At 41.3% G+C, this 21,603-nt stretch overlaps 1 protein-coding gene across 6 annotated transcripts in view; it reads left to right on the plus strand.

Moving 5' to 3' along the window:
- The window catches only part of Cpne4 (copine 4), a 592,536-nt gene that overhangs the window by 420,211 nt on the left and 150,722 nt on the right, over positions 1-21,603 (plus strand). For all 6 annotated transcript variants that reach the window (XM_008825090.2, XM_008825091.3, XM_029559677.1 and 3 more), the window contains 2 exons: positions 558-641; positions 5,446-5,535. In XM_008825090.2, the coding sequence (XP_008823312.1) occupies positions 558-641; positions 5,446-5,535 (174 nt within the window). The remainder of the gene's footprint in view (positions 1-557; positions 642-5,445; positions 5,536-21,603) is intronic.

Genomic DNA, 21,603 nt, shown 5'->3' on the forward strand with positions numbered 1-21,603 from the left:
TGATTCCATTCTAACCACTTGATAGTTGATTAAGACGCCTAAAACCTTTATAATCTTCCTTACATGGTGTTTATTTAATCAAAATTAACAAGCTCACCAAGAAGCAGAACCAAGAAACAGATAAGAGACAGACCCATCAGTGATCCAGACATTGCAGCCATCAGGCTCTGCAATACTGTGATTAGAATATTGGAGACAACAGATACATCACTTCTCAAAGAATTGACATTTGAATTGACCAGTGAACAGTCTTTTGGATTTCAACCAAGCAAGTACATACTTTACAAAGGACTTGGAGTTCAGATGCAGCTTATTTTGGGCAAGGGTGGGTCAACGGGGTGAAGAGCACTGTCAGGAAGGGTGGTGTACACTGCTCAGGGCAGGGAGCAGAGCGGAGTTGAGGCTGACCTTCAGGAAAAGCTGCCAAGCTTGTCCTCCATTAACACATGGACAATATAAAGTCAGAGGATGGATTCTGCTAATTAAACCTTCTGGCTGCTCAGGACTAGATCAAATGCAGGAGGAAAAAAAAACTTAATGTCGTTTATTCCTTTTAGGATTTCTTCAGTAAATCTGACCCATTCCTCGAAATTTTTCGCATGAATGATGATGCAACTCAGCAACTTGTGCACCGGACTGAGGTGAGAAGTCTTCTGTGTGTGGTCTCCTACGGTTACCAACTGAGCTGTTGTGAAGAACAGCCTGTAATTCTTAATGTCTATAGATAGGCAGAAACCAGAAGCCACCTCTGTTCTCAAGATGATTCTTTGCATTTGGGCCTGGGTTTATATCCTCACTTTATATGTTGAAAGAGAAGATTCCCACCTCTTATTTCTATCCAGCTTCCCATGTTGACTTTTGACATAGTCAGCCAGTAATTTATTTGAACCATAAATCGTAATACTAGGGCCAGCAAGAAGGTTCAGCTGGTAGAGGCACTTGCTGCCAAGCCTGATAACCTGAGTTCAGTCTTTGAAACCCACATGATGAAAGGAGAAAATCAACTCCTGCAAAGCTGACCTTTGACCAAATGTCCCTGTGCTGCAGTATGCGTGTGACCTCATGTGCACACACGCACACACATACACACACAAAATGCAAAAAATAATAACTATGACACTAGCTAACATTTCATGAGAACAACCAAGAATGAAACATCGTCTTGAATTATTCACATGTATTATTTTACTTTTTACAATTCCATGGCAGGAAGACTATTACCCCCACTTTACAGTTGAAGAAACCGAGATGTACAGTAAGGTTGTTTGACTCAGCTTCACCATGATTTTGCAAAGCAATCTGCTTCCCCAAGGAAAGTCTGTACACTGGACTTGTCATATAACTACAACAACCACCCGGTCAAGCTACATTCCTTCTTACTCTGGCTTTCTCCAAGTGGCTCAGTAGCTGCCCATTGTACAGAAGCTTATAATTGGGCTTGCTAAATTTTAGAGGATCAGGAAGTAGAGATAGGACCAGAAACAGAGCCAGGGCATGGCCCTCCAGGCCCATACCCTATTTCCTGAAGTTTCTACAAGCTCCCAATACAATGCTATCTACTGGGAGCAAAGTGTTCAAACACATAAGCCTTGGGGAGATATTTTAGATTCAAACTAAACTATAAACCTTATCCCTCCCTCCCCTAAACCCCTAGTACCATTCTCTTGCATAATACAGTGAGCACCTATGATGGTTAACTTTGAACTTGGTTTAGAATCACCTAGGAGGCGACCTTTTGGGTGCATAGGGGGTGGGGTTCCAGATGGTTTTAACCAAGGTAGGAAAACCCAGCCTAGATGTGGGCATCACTATTCTATGGGCTGGAGTCTCAGAATGAATAAAGGGGAAAAACAGTGGAGTGTCTACACTGGTTTCTCTCTGCCTTCCGACCTCAGATGCAGGGGGACCAGCCACCTCGAGCTCCCACCACCTTGTCTTCCCTGCCATAATGCCAAAATAAACCCTTCCTACTTAGCTGCTTTTGTCACAGCAGTGAGAAAATTAATCAATGCAACAACCAACTCCAATCTCTAGTCTCTTATTTATTATTCTCATAAGCCAGAGCAAGAGGGGTTCTATAAGAAGGAAATAGAAAAAATATGCCAAATGGCTTGGAGCTCAGTGGAGATCCTGTGTATGTGTAGCATGGTAGAGTGAAGAAAGAAGAAATACCCATGGTTTTCATGGGATGATGGGAGGGGAGCCATGTTCCCACTTTACAAAGCCGAGTCTATTTTCTTGAAACAGCGGGGATTGTTGGAGAACTTTTCCTGTCATTCCTAAGGTAGTTGTCCTAGTTTGCTTTCTGTTGTGGTGATAAACATCATGACCAAAAGCAATTTGTGGAGGAAAGGGTGTGTGTGGCTTACAAGTTACAGACCATCAACAAGGGAAACCAAGGCAGGAATTCAAGGCAGGAACCCAAACAGAGACAGTGGAGGAATGCTGCTTACTGGCTGGCTCCCTCTGACTTGCTCCCTTGCTACCATTCTTATACAGCCCTTCTACCTAGAGATAGTACCACCCGCAGTGGGCTGGGCTCTCCACATCAATCATGACAGCACCCCCACACACCCCCACCCCAGACATGCCCACAAGCCAGTCTGATGAAGGAAAGCTGCCTCTTCCCAGGTGTGTCAAGTTCACAACCAAGACTGACCATCACAGTAGACAAGAATCAAATAGTCTTAGATGGGCCAGTAGTAGATCCTATCTGGCACATCGCTGGCACCTAATATGTGCTTAGTAAAAGCATAAATAAGCAAATAGAGTTGCATCTGAATGGTGCGTCTACTGCATACTGAAGAACAATTTGACTGTTTGGACTCCAATCCTTGGGAAATAGACTGAAGAGTCAAAAGTACAGCTTCTCTGGGTGCCCCCCATTACCAACACTGATTGCTATTTCTTAATAAAGAGTCCTGTGATGAAATAAATTTTAGAAGACGTAAATAACTTTGTCAGAGAATCAGTCGTGATGTTTATTTATGCTTTTGCTATAGTCAGCAAATGGGCAAAGGAGAAGAGATATACATAGCATAATTGGATTCTTCTCCCCTAACATCCTCCTTCCCATGGCTCCTGACAGTATTTTTCCCCATTATCAATACCGGTAAAGTCTTCTGTTCCCAAGAAACTCTGGAACTTTAACCCCCTACCACAGTGCTGGCAAATTATTGGAATATCATAGTATTGTTGATTATAAAGCTTTCCAATAGATCAAGCAGCACAGAATTGATGGTCTCTCTTGCTTACTTGGTAGGTATAAGATAAACAGACAATATCATTTGCTTGAGGAACCTGTACACACACAGACACACACACAGACACACACACACTCATGCATGCATGCAGATTTTTAATTTCAGAAGAAATTTCTAGTTGAAATTTTGATCTGCTGTTGAGTTTTCCCAAACTGCTTTAGTTAAGCATATCATTTCTTAATATTTTCATAAAAGATGAGAACTTGAAATTAATACAGACTGTATTATCTAATTCTCCTTCTCAATATAATTTGATCATTGTCAGGGTATCAGGAGATAAGACAAAGTCACAAAGGAACATTGTTTCTGAATTTTAATTCATTAAAATAAATTTAATGATGTATCTGTGATCTAATCGACAATTCAGAATTATAGTAAGAAATCCAGTAGTTTGGGAAATCAATTATAAAATAATTATAGTATATGAAGAGAAATTAATTTTAAAAAACACAAAGACTTCTACCTAAAAACTTCATAGAAAAAAATGATTAATATGACAGAATTCCATTTAATGTTATTTGCTTTTTCCTGGAGCAATAGTTCTTAGACTTCGTGCTTCAGATTGCCTTGGAGAACCATCTCAAAAGGGTCTGTTAGCAGAACTGGGCAGAACCCAGAATTTGTGTTTTTAAGAAGTCTACAGGTAGCATAGCACCTGCTTGCCTGGGAAACTACGCGTTGGTGGCCACTACCCTAGAGTACACAGTACCATGCTTGGTACAAAGGAACCAGCTATATACACTGAACTGAAATGAATTATTCAAATAGTCGTAATTGCAGGATAAGACTCATAAACTCTTGGGCAATATTTAGCCAAGTTTTTTGGTTAGTAAGCTAATTTTAAATGGGTTTTGCTGTTACAGACTTAGTTTGTAATCTGAAAAGTTGCTCTATCGCATTTTTCTAGGATATTCTAATTGAGAGGTGTTCTATTTTGTTTTTTTTTTGTGACTATGATAAACAGCATGACCAGAAAATGACTTAGAGAGAAAAGGGTTTATTTCATCTTACAATTCCCATATCACAATCCATAAGTGAGGAAAGTTAGATCAGGAATGCAAGACAGGAGCCTGGAGGCAGGAATCAAAGCAGAGAGCATGGAGGAATGCTGCTTACCGGTTGCTCCCTGGCCTGTGCTCAGCCTATTTTCTTATACAACACAGGACCACCTACCCGGGAATGACACTACCCACAGTGGGCTGGGCCTTCCCATGTCAATGAACGATCAAGAAAACGCCCTTCAGACATGTCCACAGGTCAATCTATGGAGGAAATTTCCCAATTGAGGTTTCCCTGAGTTGACAACAGAAGCCACCATGACAAGATGGTAGTCAGTTATGTAAAAATATTGCAAGTATTTTCCCTCTAGAAAATTTTCTAAACTCACAGCCTGACATGATTCAAAGTCATAGATTACCAAAGATCACACAATCTACTTTTTTCTTACATTTTTAATCTACTATTTAACAATGTCAAATGTGTCTGTGATGTATTTTGGCCAGTTTTATCACCCATGACCCTCTCTTAGCCCTCTCTCATGCGCACTGAACCCCCTCTTCTTCTCAACAAGTTCACTTAGTTTCATGTCTTTTTGTGACCCACTGACTTTAATTATCGTTGCTTGCATGAGCGTGGTTGTGAGGTTATTTACTGGAGCAGTGGCAGTTTACTGCTAAAATAAACAAAAGGAGGCTCCCCGACTCCAGCAACCACTAACTGCCAGTAGCTGCTCAGCTAAGGTGGGGATTCTTTACCAGTAGAATTGTGCTGACATATCCTCCACCCTTGCTGAGTCTTTCTCTGTGACCCCAAGGAAAGGGAATTCATGCCATAGGACTATATGCCTCAGAATCCTTTGTCAATGGCCAGAGGCAGCATTACCTTAATCTCAGGTCATGATATGGAAGAGGTCATTGTCTATATGCACATGCTGGGCAATGTCGCTGTCATTATTCATAAAACAACAGCCAGGTCAGTGGCCACTGGGCCAGGAGTTCTGCCCATAATGACTTATTAATGGGGACTCTTGAAAGAGTCACTACGACATTTTCATTAAGCCCCTGTTCCAGACAAGTGTCCTTTTCATGAGCATTGCAATGGCTTCTCAAGAAGTTTTATGTTGAAGTAAGAAAATGTCAAGCCTATCCTCCTCCAGTGACCACTCTTCTCTTTCTCTTCCCAGGTTGTGATGAATAACTTAAGCCCAGCCTGGAAGTCGTTCAAAGTATCGGTAAATTCTTTATGCAGTGGAGATCCAGACCGCAGGCTGAAGGTTAGATCCATATCCAAGAAATGTGAACTTGAAAAATATTTAACCCTCCTTTTTCTTTTTGCACAAACATTGGCAAACCCAAAATTTTCTGTACCACTTATCCAGCCCTTTCTTTTAGCATCTTAATAGAAAAAAATAGAGGCTATTTCTTCTACCAGAGCTACTGCAGCTAGCCCAAATAAATCCTAATGTGTTATGTCAGAAGACAAAGCTTAGGGCTTCTCAGAAATAGATCTGTGGTAATAACTTCAGAGTATAATTGGAAGTTACTGAAAGTGAAATATTTCTGTATCAAGGATCTATTGTTTTATAGCATACTGCCCTCAAATATAGTAGTTTGAAACAACAAACATGACACACTGGCAAAATGGGTTGAGCAAGTTGATGTGTTTGATACATTGGACTTGCTTGGACTCCCTCTGCATTTGTGATCAGTCGCCCATGAGCTGGGTGACTTGTTCTAAGGGTTGGTTGGCTGCCATCCATAGTTGTTGGGGTGGTAGAGTCTTAGATCTCATCATCATCATGCAAGCTAGCCTAGACTTTTATATATAGTGATCTTGGGTTCCAGGAGGCCAAAACAGAAGCTGCAAAGCCTCTTTGAGTGCATAGCTCAGAACTCACACAAAGTCACCTTCTCTGCAGCCTAAAAGCCAAAGTAACACACATATGCCAGATCCAAGCATGACAAGACTCCACCTCTTGATGGGAGGTGCTACAAACTAGTGTGGCCATTTTCCCTCCCCATGGATCACAAATACTTTTGAGCACTATGGGGATGTAGAAATTGGGGAAAAAATTAATTCACTAGGAGGGTCAGGATTAACAAGAAAGAGACAGCAGTTTGGATACTGGAAAATGACTCCTATAGACATTCTCTATAGTCAATGGATTGGCCCTCCCTTGAACTTAGAAGCTTAGATGTCCCAACTGCTATCACCCACAGACTTGACTCTATTGATTCATGATGACTAAGTAACTCACTGGATCTGAGTGCCTATAACTCAAAGTCCAATGATGAATATCAGGCAGACTCAGGGCCTGTCTCCTTCCCTGGGGCATTTTTGAGAGCAAATCCTAAGGAAGACAGCTGTCAGAGGTGAATGGAGAGCAGTGATCTTGGTTCTTCTAGAGAAGAGGTAGAGATGCTTGAGAATGAGACAGTCAATGAATGGCTTCAGACCCTGAAAGCCGTGGATATCCACCTCCACATGTGGACGTGAGGAAATGTCTGCCCACCATGCAGATTACATATTCATGTTGACATTTCAGGGGACCCATTTTCCTGAAAGTGTGTGATGGTCACTGTCTTAATTTCCTTCCTATTGTGATAAAATACTCTGACAAAAGCAACTTACATCCTACCCACAATTAAGATGGGTCTTCCCACATCAGTGAATGCAATAAAGTTAATCACCCACAAGCATGCACAGAGGCCCAGAAGAGTCTAGATATTGTCGGGTTGACAACACTAACTAACTTCATAGGCAATGACTTTGCCTTTGTAACTGTGTTGTTCCCACTCTTTTCACCGCACAGACCTTGTCGTGACAGATACAGTTCTTTTGATTTGTCAGCGTGATTATCCAGGCTGCCATACCATGTGGTTGCTTAGTCCATTACTCTGAATATCTTTGCTTAAACTCACTCTGTGTGGACTTGTAGTTGAATTGTCAGTGGACAAGCTGACTTCCATGTAATTGATGAACAAGTCAGAGCTCTACATTTATCTAAGAGTCGAAGCATTTCAAAACAATCTCTATTAGAAATTCTCATTCATGACGAAAATCTGAATTTCTGGCTGTTTGGGCTTTCAGGTAAAAACATATTCAAGGTACCCAAGAGCTGGAGTTTCAGGTATGGGGTGGCAAATACCACCTCTACTTTGAGCAGAGCAGTCTCATTCCCAGGAAGGTAAATGTGTCCTTTGGCCAGGAATAAGATACATCTTTTGACCACAGGCCAGTTTTGTCGTGGGGAAATCACTGAATAGATAAAAGAATACAGTTTAATGTAGTTGAATGAATAAAAATATAGAAGAACATTTTGTGGTTTCTTGAGAATTCTGTGGTTTCACTCTGTGGAGTGGATTACTTCTAAGCAAGTAATCATTAAAGAGATGGCTAGATAACCAAGAGACAGAGAAGGGCAGAATAAAGAATGAGAAAGAGGAGGAAGAAGAAAAGAAACGAGGATGAAAAGGTGGAAGGGAGGGGAGGACAGTTCCTAAGCTGCTGACATTTTGATTTTGCTCAGGGTGACTGTCCTGTGCATTATATAATATTTAGTCTCTCTGTCTCTCCTCTCTGTCTCTGTCTGTCTTCTCTGTCTCTGTCTCTGTCTGTCTCTGTCTCTCTGCCTCTCTCTCTCTCTCTCTCTCTCTCTCTCTCTCTCTCGTGTTCCTCATCAGTTTGATAGCTCAAAATGTGTTTGGACATTGCAAAATGTTCCCTGGAGGGTAAAATCACTTTTAATTAAGAATCACTATTGGTATAGACCAATAGTTTTAAGCTTCTCGTGTATCCGTATTACCTAGAGGGCTTGTGAAAATAGTGATGACTTGGCCTCATCTCCAGTTTCTGATTCAGGCTGGACTTACATTTTTTTTAAAAAATTTATTTATTTTTATTTTTTATGTGTATGAGTGTATTGCCTGCGTGTATGGGCATGCACCCACGTCGTGCAATGCTGCAGAGTTCAGAAGAGGGCTTCAGATTCCCCTGGAACTGGAGTTAAGGACAGTTTGTAGCCGCCATGTGGGTGCTGGGAATCGAACCCGGGTCCTCTGCAAGAGCAGTCAGTGCTCTTAACAGCTGAGCCGTCTCTCCAGCCCCCGTGTTTACATTTTTAACAATTTCCCAGATTGTACTGATGCTCCTTTTCCAGGGGCCACACTTTGAAAAACCTGGAATAAATATCTGCTGCTTTCACTCATTTCCATGCTATGTTCCCCTCCCCTGCCACCTCTTCCCCACCCTCTCTGCCCAGTACTCAATGCCCAGGTGGTACTCTCCTTACATGCTGGGGTCTCCTGCAGTCAGCTCTCTGTCTGGGATGGCTTCCTCTTCTGCTGCTGCTCCAGGAGCACACTGCTTGGTTGAGACTCTTCAGTCCCCTCCCACTTGCAGAAAACCCTCCTGATGGTTTCAACATCTGTGGATGTTCCCTAGCCTCATTCACCTCACTGGAATGCTTCTTAACCCTTTGGGGGATTGGGGGGTACACATGTGTGTGTGCATGTGTGTTCGACCATGTGTGTGTGCATGTGGAGGCCAGAGGACAGCACTGTTTTGTTCCTCAGGTACTGTCCACCTTGAGGGTCTTTGCTTCTTTTCTTTTTTCTTTCTTTTTTCTTTTTTTTTCTGAAGGGTCTCACTATGCAGTGCTGACTGACCTGGAACGCACAATGTAGACCAGGTTGGCCTCAAACTCAGAGATTCACCTGCCTCTGCCTCCTGAGTGCTGGGATAAAAGGTGTGCACCACCATGTCACTTGTCCACCATGTTTTTTAAGACCGAGTATCTAACTGACTTCAAATGTGCTAAGTTGGCTGGGCTGGTTGCTCAGTGAGTCCTGGAATCCGCCTGTCTCCACCACCTCTCTATGGGATTGCAGACATACAGTCATGCACCACACCTTATTATTGTTGTTGTTGTTAGCAGCAGCAGCAGCAATAGCAGTAGTAGTAGTTAGCATGGACTCTGGAGATCAGACTCAGGTCCTCCTGCTTGCAAGACAAGCACTTTATACACTAAGCTATCTCTCCATTTCTTCTCAGCCTTTTTGCAGATGTCTGTGTATGTCTCTGTCTCCCCAGCTGATATTGTTCCTCCACATAGGAACCACTTTGTACATTGCATATGGAGTACCTAACACAGGGCACAGCTTGGAGTTCATACCACTGACTGTTTATGGAGTTAATGTGGGGAAGGATGAGGGAGGCACGGAGAGGTCAGCAGGGCGTACCTGAGGCTGCCTGTGAGGAGCACACTCCAACCCACATTGTCAATTACCTGCTCACTGTAAAGCGCAGCTCTTTGGAGAGGCAGAATGGATTCCTGTACAGCCTTTTATTGGATTTATTGATTATTTTTCTATAAAGGCAAGTGTAAAATTCTCATATGACTATCACCAAATACAGCAGTGCCACGTTGCCAGGCAGCAGTTCTGTTCACATGGGTGTTGTTCTTTCCCCAGTTAAAAACAAAGTGAATTTCTTAAAACCATCTGTCAGGTTAGATTTTAAATCCCAACTTAATAATTAAGCCTTTGTCCCAATACATTTTGATGTCTTTATTTCTCATTTATGCAAGCTCTACATGGGCACCAACTTCAAGTACCTAGCCTATTTATTTATTTGTTTATTTTGTACTGTCTCCATGATAACAAAATCAAAACAACATCTAAATAACTCTTTCAAAATTGACCTTTTTTACTTAATTAATTTGAAAATGCTCAAATACACACAAACATAGAAAGATGCTGTGATGCCCCCTTTGTACCATCAGACAGCTTCAGCAGTTATTAATTATGGCCAACCTCATGCCATCCCGTCTTCAGAGACTTCATGTATCCGAAGTGCCCCATCTTCTGTCCCTCTCCCCACTACTGAATTAGTTTGAAACAAATCCAGACTAGGATGGACTCACCCATGAAGCACAGGGAATACTCCATGAAGGCCGGCATACTCTGGGCACACATACGAAAATGCTCCAAGTTCTTTTAAAATCATCAGGTGGAAATAATGAACCTTTCAGATTAGATAAAATGTTTTCTTTTTTGTTACACCAGGAAATGACGATATTTTCAGGGCCTGAGAAAACCTACTGTGGTAGAAGTGGCCCATGAAGGAAAAAGAGCCTGGAGCCCAGGAATGCCATCCCGTGGCCCTATCTTAGCCAGCATATCACCTTATCTAAATACTCTGATATGTACTGCTAGACCATAAAAGATCTTCCTATAAATGTAACCACAAAATCATCTCATACTTAAGAGTATTAAGGCCATTAATGTCATCAGCTATTCAGCCACCTACTTACATTGGCTTCTCTCCTAATAATTCTCTTAATTATTAGCCAGTTGAATTTTGTTTTTACATGTGTGTGTGTGTGTGTTGTATGCTCGTGTGTGTGTGTGTGTGTGTTGTATGCTCATGTGTGTAAGGACGTGTGCACTAAGTCCAGAGGAGAATTCAATAATTCTCTTATTGAATCTGGAGCTAGGCTGACGGCCAGGAAGGAAGGTCCTTTTTACCTGGGTGCCTGGGATTTGAATTCTGGCCTTCATGTTGTGCAATAAGCACTGTTACCCACTAAGACCTCTCCCCAACCCCTGTTTTTCTGTTTTTAAATTACAAGTGAAACAAGGTCCAGCATGTGAATGAGATATCTCTGAGGTCTTAATTTTGTTTCTCTCCCTCTCCTTATTTTTTTCCTTGCAGTTTCCTTTTCTGAAGTATATCCCACATTCTCTGTTTCCCATAAATGGGTCATTGAGACTTGATCAGATTCAAGGCCTGTTTTCTGTCAAGAATGCCCTTGGTATTATTAAGAATTCGTGGGTTTTTATATGAGTATTTCAATCTATTTCAGCTATCATTATTTCTTTAAAATATTGCATTGTTCCATGCTTGAGCTGTGAAAACTTCTGTAAGTTGGCTCTCAACTTTTCTAATGTAAACCTCATATAGTAGGGCTTAATAGTTTCCTTGCTTTCTAGAATGAAGTTTTAAAATTCATGAATTTTAAAGTTTTATTATTTCTGTCTTCACAATATATATCTTTCTGTGGTGCTGAGTTGTTTTAACTGCTGTTGAACTCATTCTTCTTAGAGTGAAACCTCTAGCCTGTAGAACTCTCAGATTCATTGGTTTCAATTTTGAGCTTAGTTTTTAGGAATCATCCTTTGAATTTAAGTTTTCCTGCAACTATATGAAGTGTTTACAAGATTCCAAAGTCAAAAACCATAAAACAAATATGATCAGAAAAATTATCTTCCACTCCCGTTCCTTCCATGTTTTTACCCTTCTGGTGTGGGTAACGATCTCATAGAATGTTTTCATGCTTGGTAGAGCTTGCCTTTCTACTTCTGTGTTCCTTATCTTTTACATTTCCCAGACCACAAAAATTCTTTCTTTCAGTGCTGGGGATCAAACCCAGGGACTTGTGCATGCTAGGCAAGTACTCTACCCCTCAACCACATTCTCAGCCCCTAATTTCCTATTCTTGATATTGTCTTCCTATTCAGAGCCTGACATGTCTTTTCATTTGTTTAAATTTCCTTTTTGTTTTACAAGAGTGCTTAATGTTTCCCTCTTACAGGTTTGGAACATTTGTCTTCATTCTTCTATCGATTGACTGATTGATTGATCAAGACATCTACCTCCTCAGTGCTGGGATTACAGGCATGTGCCATCACACCCAGTTTATGTGGTACTGAGGACTGAAAGCATAGTTTCATACATGGCAGGCAGGCGTTCTACCAACTGAGATATGTTCCCAGTCCTAGAATGGTTATTTTTAAGCATAGGCTTAGTTAGTTTATTTTGCTACTATAAGCAGGGTCTTCTACTAGATCTTCTGTTTATTACTGGTTTATATAAAGACAACTAATCCAGGCATGGTGGTGCAAGCCTATAATCCCAGCACTTGGAGCCTGAGGCAGGAAGATCATGAGATCAAGACTAACCAAGGCTACAGAATGAGACCATGTCCAAAAAGAGAGACAGAGAGGGAGAAGGAGAAGAGAGAAGAGCATCATTTTTTCCCTCAAACTGCTATCTTATTAAGTTATTATTTTTAAAATTAATTTTAAGGGATTTTCAAATATGATTACATCATCCGAAAGTAGAAGCAGGTTTTTCCCTAATGATCTACCACTTGTGGCTCTGATTGGTCCTCTTCTCTTCTTGCCTGGGCCAGTACACTCAAGTAGCAGAGGAGGTGGAAGGTATGCCTAGCCTATTCCTCAGTGGGGAATCCTGTCATGACAGAAATTCTCCTCTAAAGTGCCACTGATGGTATCTGAAGCTTGGCACTTTCTTGGTATGTCTGCTGAGCTTCACAGCCTCTTGACACTAAACACCTCAATACCCTAAACATTCCGAGAAGAGTCTCGTTTGCTAAAGCAACCCTAGAAACAGTATCACAGCATGCCATAATGTCTTGTGACCTATATGAAAGACACGACACAACCTCCTGAAAACATACATGGTTATATTTAATATTGGTGACTTAATGAAATGATCTGAGTTTTGTAGCATAGTTAATAAGGTTTATATCAAAGTCATGATTCAGTTTACTTCTAACCATAGTATAGGGCAAGTTCCGTTATTTTAACTTTAAAGATGAAGGAATTGAGGTTTTAAAACTCCTGGTGTCAAATACCAAATTATTGGGTCGTTCTGCCTCTGTGTGTATTTCACTTATTAGAAAGTAAGCAGCCACGATAAACATATCTATTGACTCTTCCAACCAGCATGTTTTACTTACTGTCATTATAACATTTAAGAGAAAATAACTGTCCACATGTAACATATTCTATGAAGTCTAAAACTCTAAATCAGTTGACATCTGTCCCATTAAGGGAAAAAGTGCTCTCCATAAACTGTAACATAATATGACTTTACTAGTGTGCAATTAATAAGGAGACTTACTTTTCAGATCATTGAACTATGGCATTATTTCCTTTGATTTGATTAATACATTGTTAATGTCCACTTCATATTTTTAAGAGGCAATGTGGTATTCACAATAGATTCTTCCAGATGGAGGTCTTAGAGGAGAAGACCTTATATAGTTCAAGGAGAAGACTTTATATAGTTCACTGTTTTGCTTTGGACTCTTTGAGGCAACCTTAGGGTTGGAGGGCACCACTAGCAATCATTTTTTTCATATCCTAAATGTGCTTGGTACTGAGGGAAATGCCAGTGCCAGAGTTGTATTGACAAACACCACAGACACAGGAACTTAGAATCACATATATTAAAGGGTCAGTGTCTATATGCTTTTCTAGAACCCAAACCACATAGGTGACTTTGGAGACTCCCCTCTACAGATCTCATATGACACCCTGGAGTAGGCATCACTAGCAGTTAGCTGCTTTGAAAAGGGACTAAGGTGATGAGCACCTGGGATTTCTGTGACCCCCCCACCCCCACCCCCTACCATGGCTTAGGAAGGTGAGAACCCCAGATTATGCCTGAGGTCATGGTGAGGTGAACACAGACAAGACATAGCCAGCTGATGGAAAGCAGCAGAAAAAAGGAGAAGCAGCTCCTTAATGCAAAAGTAGAAATCAGACCCATGCAGGTGTGAGGGAAAAGAAGCCAAATACCAATCCAAAACAGCCATCATATGACAGTGTCACCCAGAACCCATACCGCTCACTTTCCACCCTCCTTTGGGCTGACATGCTAATTTGATTTGAAATAGCCATATTCACAAGATGTCATTTGACTCTCCCAAAGTTGGACTATTGGCCAATCATAAAGGTATTTTGTTGAATCAGAGTTCCAGATTGGTGAGCCTGGACTATTCATTTTAATATCTCTCACAAATAGTACTAGAACTAGCCATTTGTCAAACATACGCTAAAAAACTACCATCTTCTTATCGCCTCTGCCAACCACCTCTGGTACCTCCCTTAGGTGTTTCAGCCATTTTTCTGCCATCTTACTACAGAGCTGTGTATGTGTGGATTCTGTTCTTGCCCTATCTGAAATCCTTAGCATCTGTTCCCTTATTGAGCCAGCTATATGCATATTCCCCTTCTGTGTGACCAGGCTGTCTTGAATTGAAATTATATTTTCTCTGTGAGTTCACTGTTTTGCTTTGGACTCTTTGAGGCAACAAAAATAGTATATAGTTGCCCAATGGATCTGACTCTTCAAGTGTGTTCTTAGTGTTTGCCTATGCCTTTGTTCTTTATTCCCAGGCCACGTGGTTCTTAACTTCTGGATCCCTATGCACCTACTATCTTCATACTTTAGACTTGGTGCCGTTAATGTCTTCTTCATTGTTTGTGCAAAAAACCTGGCTTTTACTGCTTTGAAAGGATGATTCTCTATCCAAGTTTGAACCATTAGATCTCAGTTCTTGACAGTGAACCCCATTCAGCTCCATAAAACCCCAAATCTATAGCAGGGATTCTGTCACTACATTCCTTGTGGGATAGTTCAACATTTTCTAATTGTTAGTGCAAAGCACAGGTAGCTGGAACCAAAGAATCCATCACTATGTCCAGAATTGATGGAAATACCTGTCATTAATTCTTGGGTAATTGAAAGCAAGTTTACTTCCCTCTCTACTGCCTTACAATTTTAAGAGGGCGGGAAGCTTGCACATTCATGGCCCTCTTATATTTTGAGATCTGTTAAAATTCAAGTGCCTCCTGGCCTTCTGGACTTGAGAGCTCTTGGGTCTTGTGACTTTCCATACCATAGCTCATTCTGCCTAAATGTTTGGAAGTTTGCAGAAGGATTGCAGACTCATCCAGTTCTCTCTTTATTCGATTACTTGTGGTGCTGGTATTTTTGTCTCCACTTAAGTAAATGATGCCCCTGAGCCCAGAGGCCCTTTTCCCAAGATCTGTGATCAGTACTTCAGTATAGAAAACAGTAGCCAGCTTAAAGATGATGCAGGATCAAGTGGGCTTCTGCACTGAGAGAAACAAGACATCACGTCTTCATTTTAATATTTCTTCCTTTTCATTATTGTCCTTTTCCTTCGCAAATGAGAAATTCAAAAGATTACACAGCGGAGTTAGCACAGTCTTAGCCTACCTGTCTTTCATGCTTCACGGGCTTTTCTCTGAGCTATTAAAGGACAACTAATATTTACTGAGCACTTGATAGATACCAAGAACTGTGCTGGGCACTTTGCTCAAGTTTTCTCACTGGACTCTGAAATGATCGTGGGTAAAACAACCCAGCAGGGGGCTGGGGAGCTGGCTCAGTTGACAAAGTGCTCGCTATGCAAGAATGAGGACCTGAGTTCAGATCTCCAATAGCCACATAAAAGCCGTGTACGGCAGTGTGTGTCTGTAACTCCAGCACCGGGAAAGAGTGAAGAGGGGAGACCGAATGATTCCCAGAGCTCATTGGCCACTAGTCTAGCTGAATCAGTGAGCTTCAGGTTCAGTGAGACTCTCGCAAAAAGTAAGGTGTCGAAAACAGAGGACACCTAGTACTGACCTCCAGCTCCACACACATGCACACAAAAGAACAAGCAATTCAGCAATAATAAGGAGTTCCCAGGTAACAATTTTTTATTTTTATTTTTTGCTTACATAAAAACTAAAGATAAACCATTCAAATCAATGCCTGCTTCTTGTTTGAGACATGATTTGAGAGCTTGGGCTCCTTCTGCTGGTGGCTCATCCACACTTTATGTACTCATTTCCAATTGTATCCAAGAGGCAGAAGGGAGAAAATATGGAGAAGTAGGATCCACACTCAACTGCTGGGCAGCAAACTGGGGTGTAGTCTAGTTGGAAAGCCTAGACTAGTCAGCTAACTGACTTTTACATGGAAACACATCTTATTGCCTAGTTTTGCAGATGAGAAAATGGAGGCTCAGAAAGATGAAACAGTATATTAGCACCTAGATGCACAAAGTTCATGAGCAGAATCAAGTCTATCAGGTCTTTGAACCTAAACTCCACACCAATTGTCTCCTAGCACCCCTCTTTATACTTCCCACCTTCCTAGTCTCAGCTGTCTCATGCTGAAATCCCAAAACATCACCTTTTCATCGAGAGAGAGAGAGAGAGAGAGAGAGAGAGAGAGAGAGAGAGAGAGAGAAATATCTTCCCAAAACGAGTCCATTTTATTTGCTTTTTTTTTTCCCAGGAAATCAAACAAGTTGGTCTTATACAAATAAACTCTGTGGTGTTAGTGTTTTAATAGGTATAGAGTTTTAGTCGGGAAAACAGAAAACTTTCAGTGATCTAGTGATGGGTGATGATGGTCCCACAATATTACAGGACTATATACTTAAAAACAGTTAAGCTGGTAAATTTAGTGCTATGTATCACTTACCACAGTAAATAAATAATCTTCTTCCAGTTAGCATGACTGAACTTGAGACAACTACCTGACTTGACCTACTAAGGAGACTGATTCCTGCCTATACTTCATGTGTCTTGCCTGTTCTTGCTCCGTCACTCACCTAGCACAAAAATATGGCTAAGAGATTCCTTCTGACTCTCAAGTTCTTCTCTTTCAGAAATCCTTGAGGACAGAGGAGGAGTTCCTTCTTTGCCCGAACATTATGAATGAAGAGTATAATACAGGTGACACCAGCATCCCATTCTTCTTTCTTCAAAGATCAATTCTTTATCATTGTGTAGAAAATTCCCTCTCTGTGTATCAGGTCCCTGCTACTAATGAGAATCTTTCTCTGCCTGGTGTGTTCAGCAACTGCAAAGGGTGAGAAGTGAGGTCTCCTGCAAATGGGGTCAGTTGTAGATGCTGCTTCAGAGTCAAGGACACAACATTGAAGTGAAATTATTTTATTAAAGGAATTGTCCATGGTCCTGCAGTATCTTTACCTGTCTGTCAAGATAGTCTGTCAGTCCTTGACTGACTCAACCACCTTTGGTTCCAGTCTGTTTCCTAGTCAGCTACCATGTGAAGAGTCTCTACCACACTGTCCCACTGCCATTAACTCCACAACACCATCTGTGCTATGATGGACTGCAGCCTTCTGAAAACATGAGCCAAAATAAGGTTTTTCTCCCTTAGGTTCTTTTGGTCACATAGTTGATAAATTGATGAGAAAAATAACGAATACAAGAAGGCAATAGTCTGAAAGGGAATTCTGGGCATCCCATGATGTGGCTTACAGGATAATGCAAACTAGTGAGATTCACTGCTCTGTTCAAATGATGCCAGATCTGGCCACACTGGTTGTATTGGTTGTTGTGACTTGTATTTGTTGGTTGGTTGGTTGGCTTGCTTGCTTGTTAATCTGAGCTGCTCCATCATTTATTGTACTACTTTGTTAACACTGAAACTCAAAAAAAGTTGTCTCAAAATTTTTCTGCATAGTTAGAAATGTTTTTAACCTAGCCTTGTTACTAGGAAGGTCAAGATGGAGTTGAGTTCCTGAGTGGTTGCCTTCGAGTCAGTTCTACAGGATGTTAGACAAATCTGGCAGGGAATAGTCACAGAAAACATAGTAAAGTTTATTGTGAAGGGTTTCGGGGGGCTGGCATTCAGCTTTGGAGTGAAAGCAACCAGCAGTTTGATGACTGCTGGGGAAATTCTTATAGGGGGGGTTGAGGAATGCAGAAGGTGGCAAAAATAATCTTTAAAGTTTCAGGGGAAGCAGGGGTCTGCACATTGTGAGCCTTATCAGGGGGAAGGAACTTGAGCTAAGACAGCTCTTTTGGTCCTGGGGTCTTGGGTCATGGGTACAAGGGGCCTGTTTTTCTGTCTGCAGATGGTCAGCATAACTGTTGACTCAGCTCCTGCCTTCCATGGGGGCGCTGCAAAACTTGTCCTGCGGGGTATTGCAAAATTATGAGGCCCTGCTACACTGGGAGAAGGGTCGCTATAGGCCTGGACTCTATTGCATTTGCTTTCCTACAACTTAAACATTAAGTAGGAATATGTTTGAGGATGGGAAATCACGATCTATGGCTATCCTGGGTATTTTTCTCTGGAAAGCATTTTCAAGAGATTCAACAAATGAAACATGAGGAGAGTTATTTCTTAGGAAGAATGTCAGCTTTTATAGAGTCCTTGAGGCAAAAAGTGATCCTCACCCAGACTCCTAGCAGAGCAATCCCAGAGGCCTTGGAAGGAGCTGGAGGAGGTAGCAGCATCTCCACGTAAGTGCAATGTTTCTGAGTTCAGACCTGTCTGCAATGTGCTTGGTCTTCAAAGTAGAGCTGAGGAAGGTCAAGGCTTTGTTCATAGGCAACATATATGAACATGTAACAAATTTCTCAAAATTAATGTCAAAATAAGTTGACTAACCACACAAGATATTATTTGCTGTCTTAAAACACTTGAATTGTTTTCTTTTGTGACCTTGAATTCTTTGGAAAGCAGCACAAATGTTTGGTGATTATCTCAATAAAGAGAAGAAACTTCATATGCTAGCCAGTTCTACCTGTGCCTCACGTAAAGATAAATAAGTGACAGATGGGGAGATGAACAGATACCTCATCCTGTTGCCTACAAAGGCTACTCATGCTGGAGGGCTCAACTTCTCTAGTGGCACAAAAATCCTGTTTGTCCAAAAACTTGACAGAACCCGGAAGAATTAGGAGGCCAAAAATGCTAATTTACAAAAAGCTTAATAAAATGTTAACAAATCAGTTTGACAAAAAACATAATCTTCAGGGCCAGAGAGCTGGCTCAGCTGTTAAGAGCACTGGTTGCTCTTGCAGAGGACCTGAGTTCAGATCCCAGCACCCACATGGCAGATAGCAACTGTCCCTAAGTCTAGTTATAGTGGATCTGATGCCCTCTCTGGCCTCCACAGGCACAGCACACATGGGTACACTTACATGTATGCAAGCAAAGCACTCATACATGTAAAATAAAAATAAATAAAATATATTTTTAAACTACAATCCTCATGCTCCATATAAGGAACCCCCTCTTGTGTGACACTACTCCTGAGGAGACATGAACAAATGTCTATTCACCCCAGATAAGGACCCAAATTAAGAATATCTTCAAAGTCCAACTTAGTGAACCAATGAGTTTTATTTGGGTTACTTATAGGAGTATAGGTTAGGGTTTAAAGGAGGAGAAATAACTCAAAGACAGCTGCATCAGCCAAAGCCCACCCCAGCATGGGTGACAGCTCACAAAAGCAGAAAACCTGGAGCTCACTGTACAACCTGCAGGCAGCTCAACACGTTGGAGACTGTCTTCCAGGCAGCTCAGCTGGTGTGAACCTCTTGGAGGCAGCATGACTCATCCCTGCTTCTTTCAGGTGGCTCAACTGGTCTGAGCCTCTTCTAGGCAGCTCAGCTTTTCTGAGAGTGTCACTTAGCAGTTCTTAGGACTTGTATGTTTGGGGAAGAAGGGGGTCTAGTGATTCTGGTCAGTTTCAGGGACTTCCTGAAGTTATTGAGTTTTTCTGAATTTAACAAACTTTCACTTTCACTTAGAACATCCTGTTCAGGATAACCTCCCTTTAGAACATCCTGTGGCCTAATGAACTTTTTCCAAATTGGAAAGTTTTATCTGGGAGGAAATTGCTACACATCACCCCTTCCCTGACATCTGAACACCATCATTAACGGGAAAGAGAAACTTTTCTAATTAGGGTTGAGAGTAGCATTTGTCTATGAATATAATATAAATATTTAGAAGGTGGTTTGGAACCATTCAATTTTTCTAACCTTTAATAGTAAGTACTCTCCCGTGACCTGAGACCTCCTCAGTCATGGGCTTAGACTGGTTTTATAGTACCAGACATGAATTCCCTCTTGGTGGAATGAGCCTAAAATCCAAGCCAAAAGTGATTGGTTACTGATGTAATAGTTATGCCACTATTGCACCAGTGGGTACATCTTGCCTGGAATGCTGGCATTGTAGTTCATAGGGTTTAGAGCTAGGTAAGACCACTGATGCTTTTTCTCCCCAAGTAGCATGGAGGACACCTTCCAGCACTATGAAAGATACCAGCAGGGAGGACACTTCTAGTTGATTTCCAGCTATTTTCTCTATACTTTGCAATCAAGGTATGTGGTGTCTTTGGCAATAGAACTTTATCAGCTAGTTCTGTTAGAAATGGCAAGTCTATATTGTTGGGGGCAGGGGGCTATGGGACCTCTCTAACCAACAACTTATAAGGAGGTATTCCAACCTGGCACTGGCAGTTTTGTTTAATATAAAATGGCTACTAAGAGTAACTATTATCCAGGCATGCAGGATTTCTCCCTTCTCTTTTTTTAAAACATTTTTTCAAAATTGGTTTACAGCATAGTAGATTTCCATATGGCTCTTTCATACATTCTTCATTTTTGTTAACCTTTTCTCCCTTTCTCCTCCTCCCCATCTATCCACCTGCTTAAACCTTTCCACCCTCAGAATTTCCCCTCTTTCTTTCATATCACCCGTGAAGAACTAAGATTTCTAGATACAAACAGGCTAATGTCCTTCATGGCAATAAACCGTGTCAGGGTTACCTTTGCTATAGAACAGAAATCTCATATCATGTGGAACAGGGTGTAGCTCAACATATATTACTTTGTAGATTCTGAGCTCTTAATTAATTAAGTAATAATAAATTGCAAAGTCAGGCACTGGTGTGTTCTTAGAGGGAAATAAATTATCCTTGGAAGGGCCCAGTAAACAAAGCTTCCTACGGTATTGAAAAGACATGCAGTCCCACTCTTGACATTAATTCCACATTGTATATAATTTTCTCCACAGCCCCCGAGTTCACATTTCTAAAGCCTGCTATAAACCGGAAATGCCTATTTGTTTCTTCCACTTTGTGCCCATATCTGCAGAGTTGCACATTCTTAGCTTTAGGTGTCAGTTGAGAATTCAGCCACTCAGATACGTGATCACACATGCTATTCATATTTATTTCCCCCCATCAGATCATCCTATTAACCTCCCTTATGGCATTAACCCTGCCTCATGGTGGGGTGAGTGAGACAAACCAGATTCAATTAAAAGCCTTGGAGTGAGGAAAGAGTCCTCCAGATTTTGGTCCTCGGAACTGTCCTACCATCATCTGTAATCATCTTGCTAATTTCTGTATATGTTTATGCTTTGTTTCCTCTACTGAAATATAGGTGCCAGTATCCAAGGGAAAGGAACTAGCCTAATTCACCCAATCAGTGCTTGGCATATGTATAGTATATTCATAAATAGCTGCTCAGTGTATGGATGGATAGATGGATGGAGAGATGCATGTATAAGCCCATAGTTATGTTAGCTAGAGCCTATGTATCACGTCCCTGATAGGTTTTGCTATTTGGTCTGCCAAGAACCCTCCAGAACACTGCCCCCTTACTCTTGTATATATTGACCTGCTCAATAGGTTAATATTTCTACCTCATCACTTTTAACTTGGGATACATCCTGTTAT

This window comes from Nannospalax galili, unplaced genomic scaffold, assembly GCF_000622305.1.
Source record: "Nannospalax galili isolate Female #2095 unplaced genomic scaffold, S.galili_v1.0 scaffold369, whole genome shotgun sequence".
NCBI lineage: Eukaryota > Metazoa > Chordata > Mammalia > Rodentia > Spalacidae > Nannospalax > Nannospalax galili.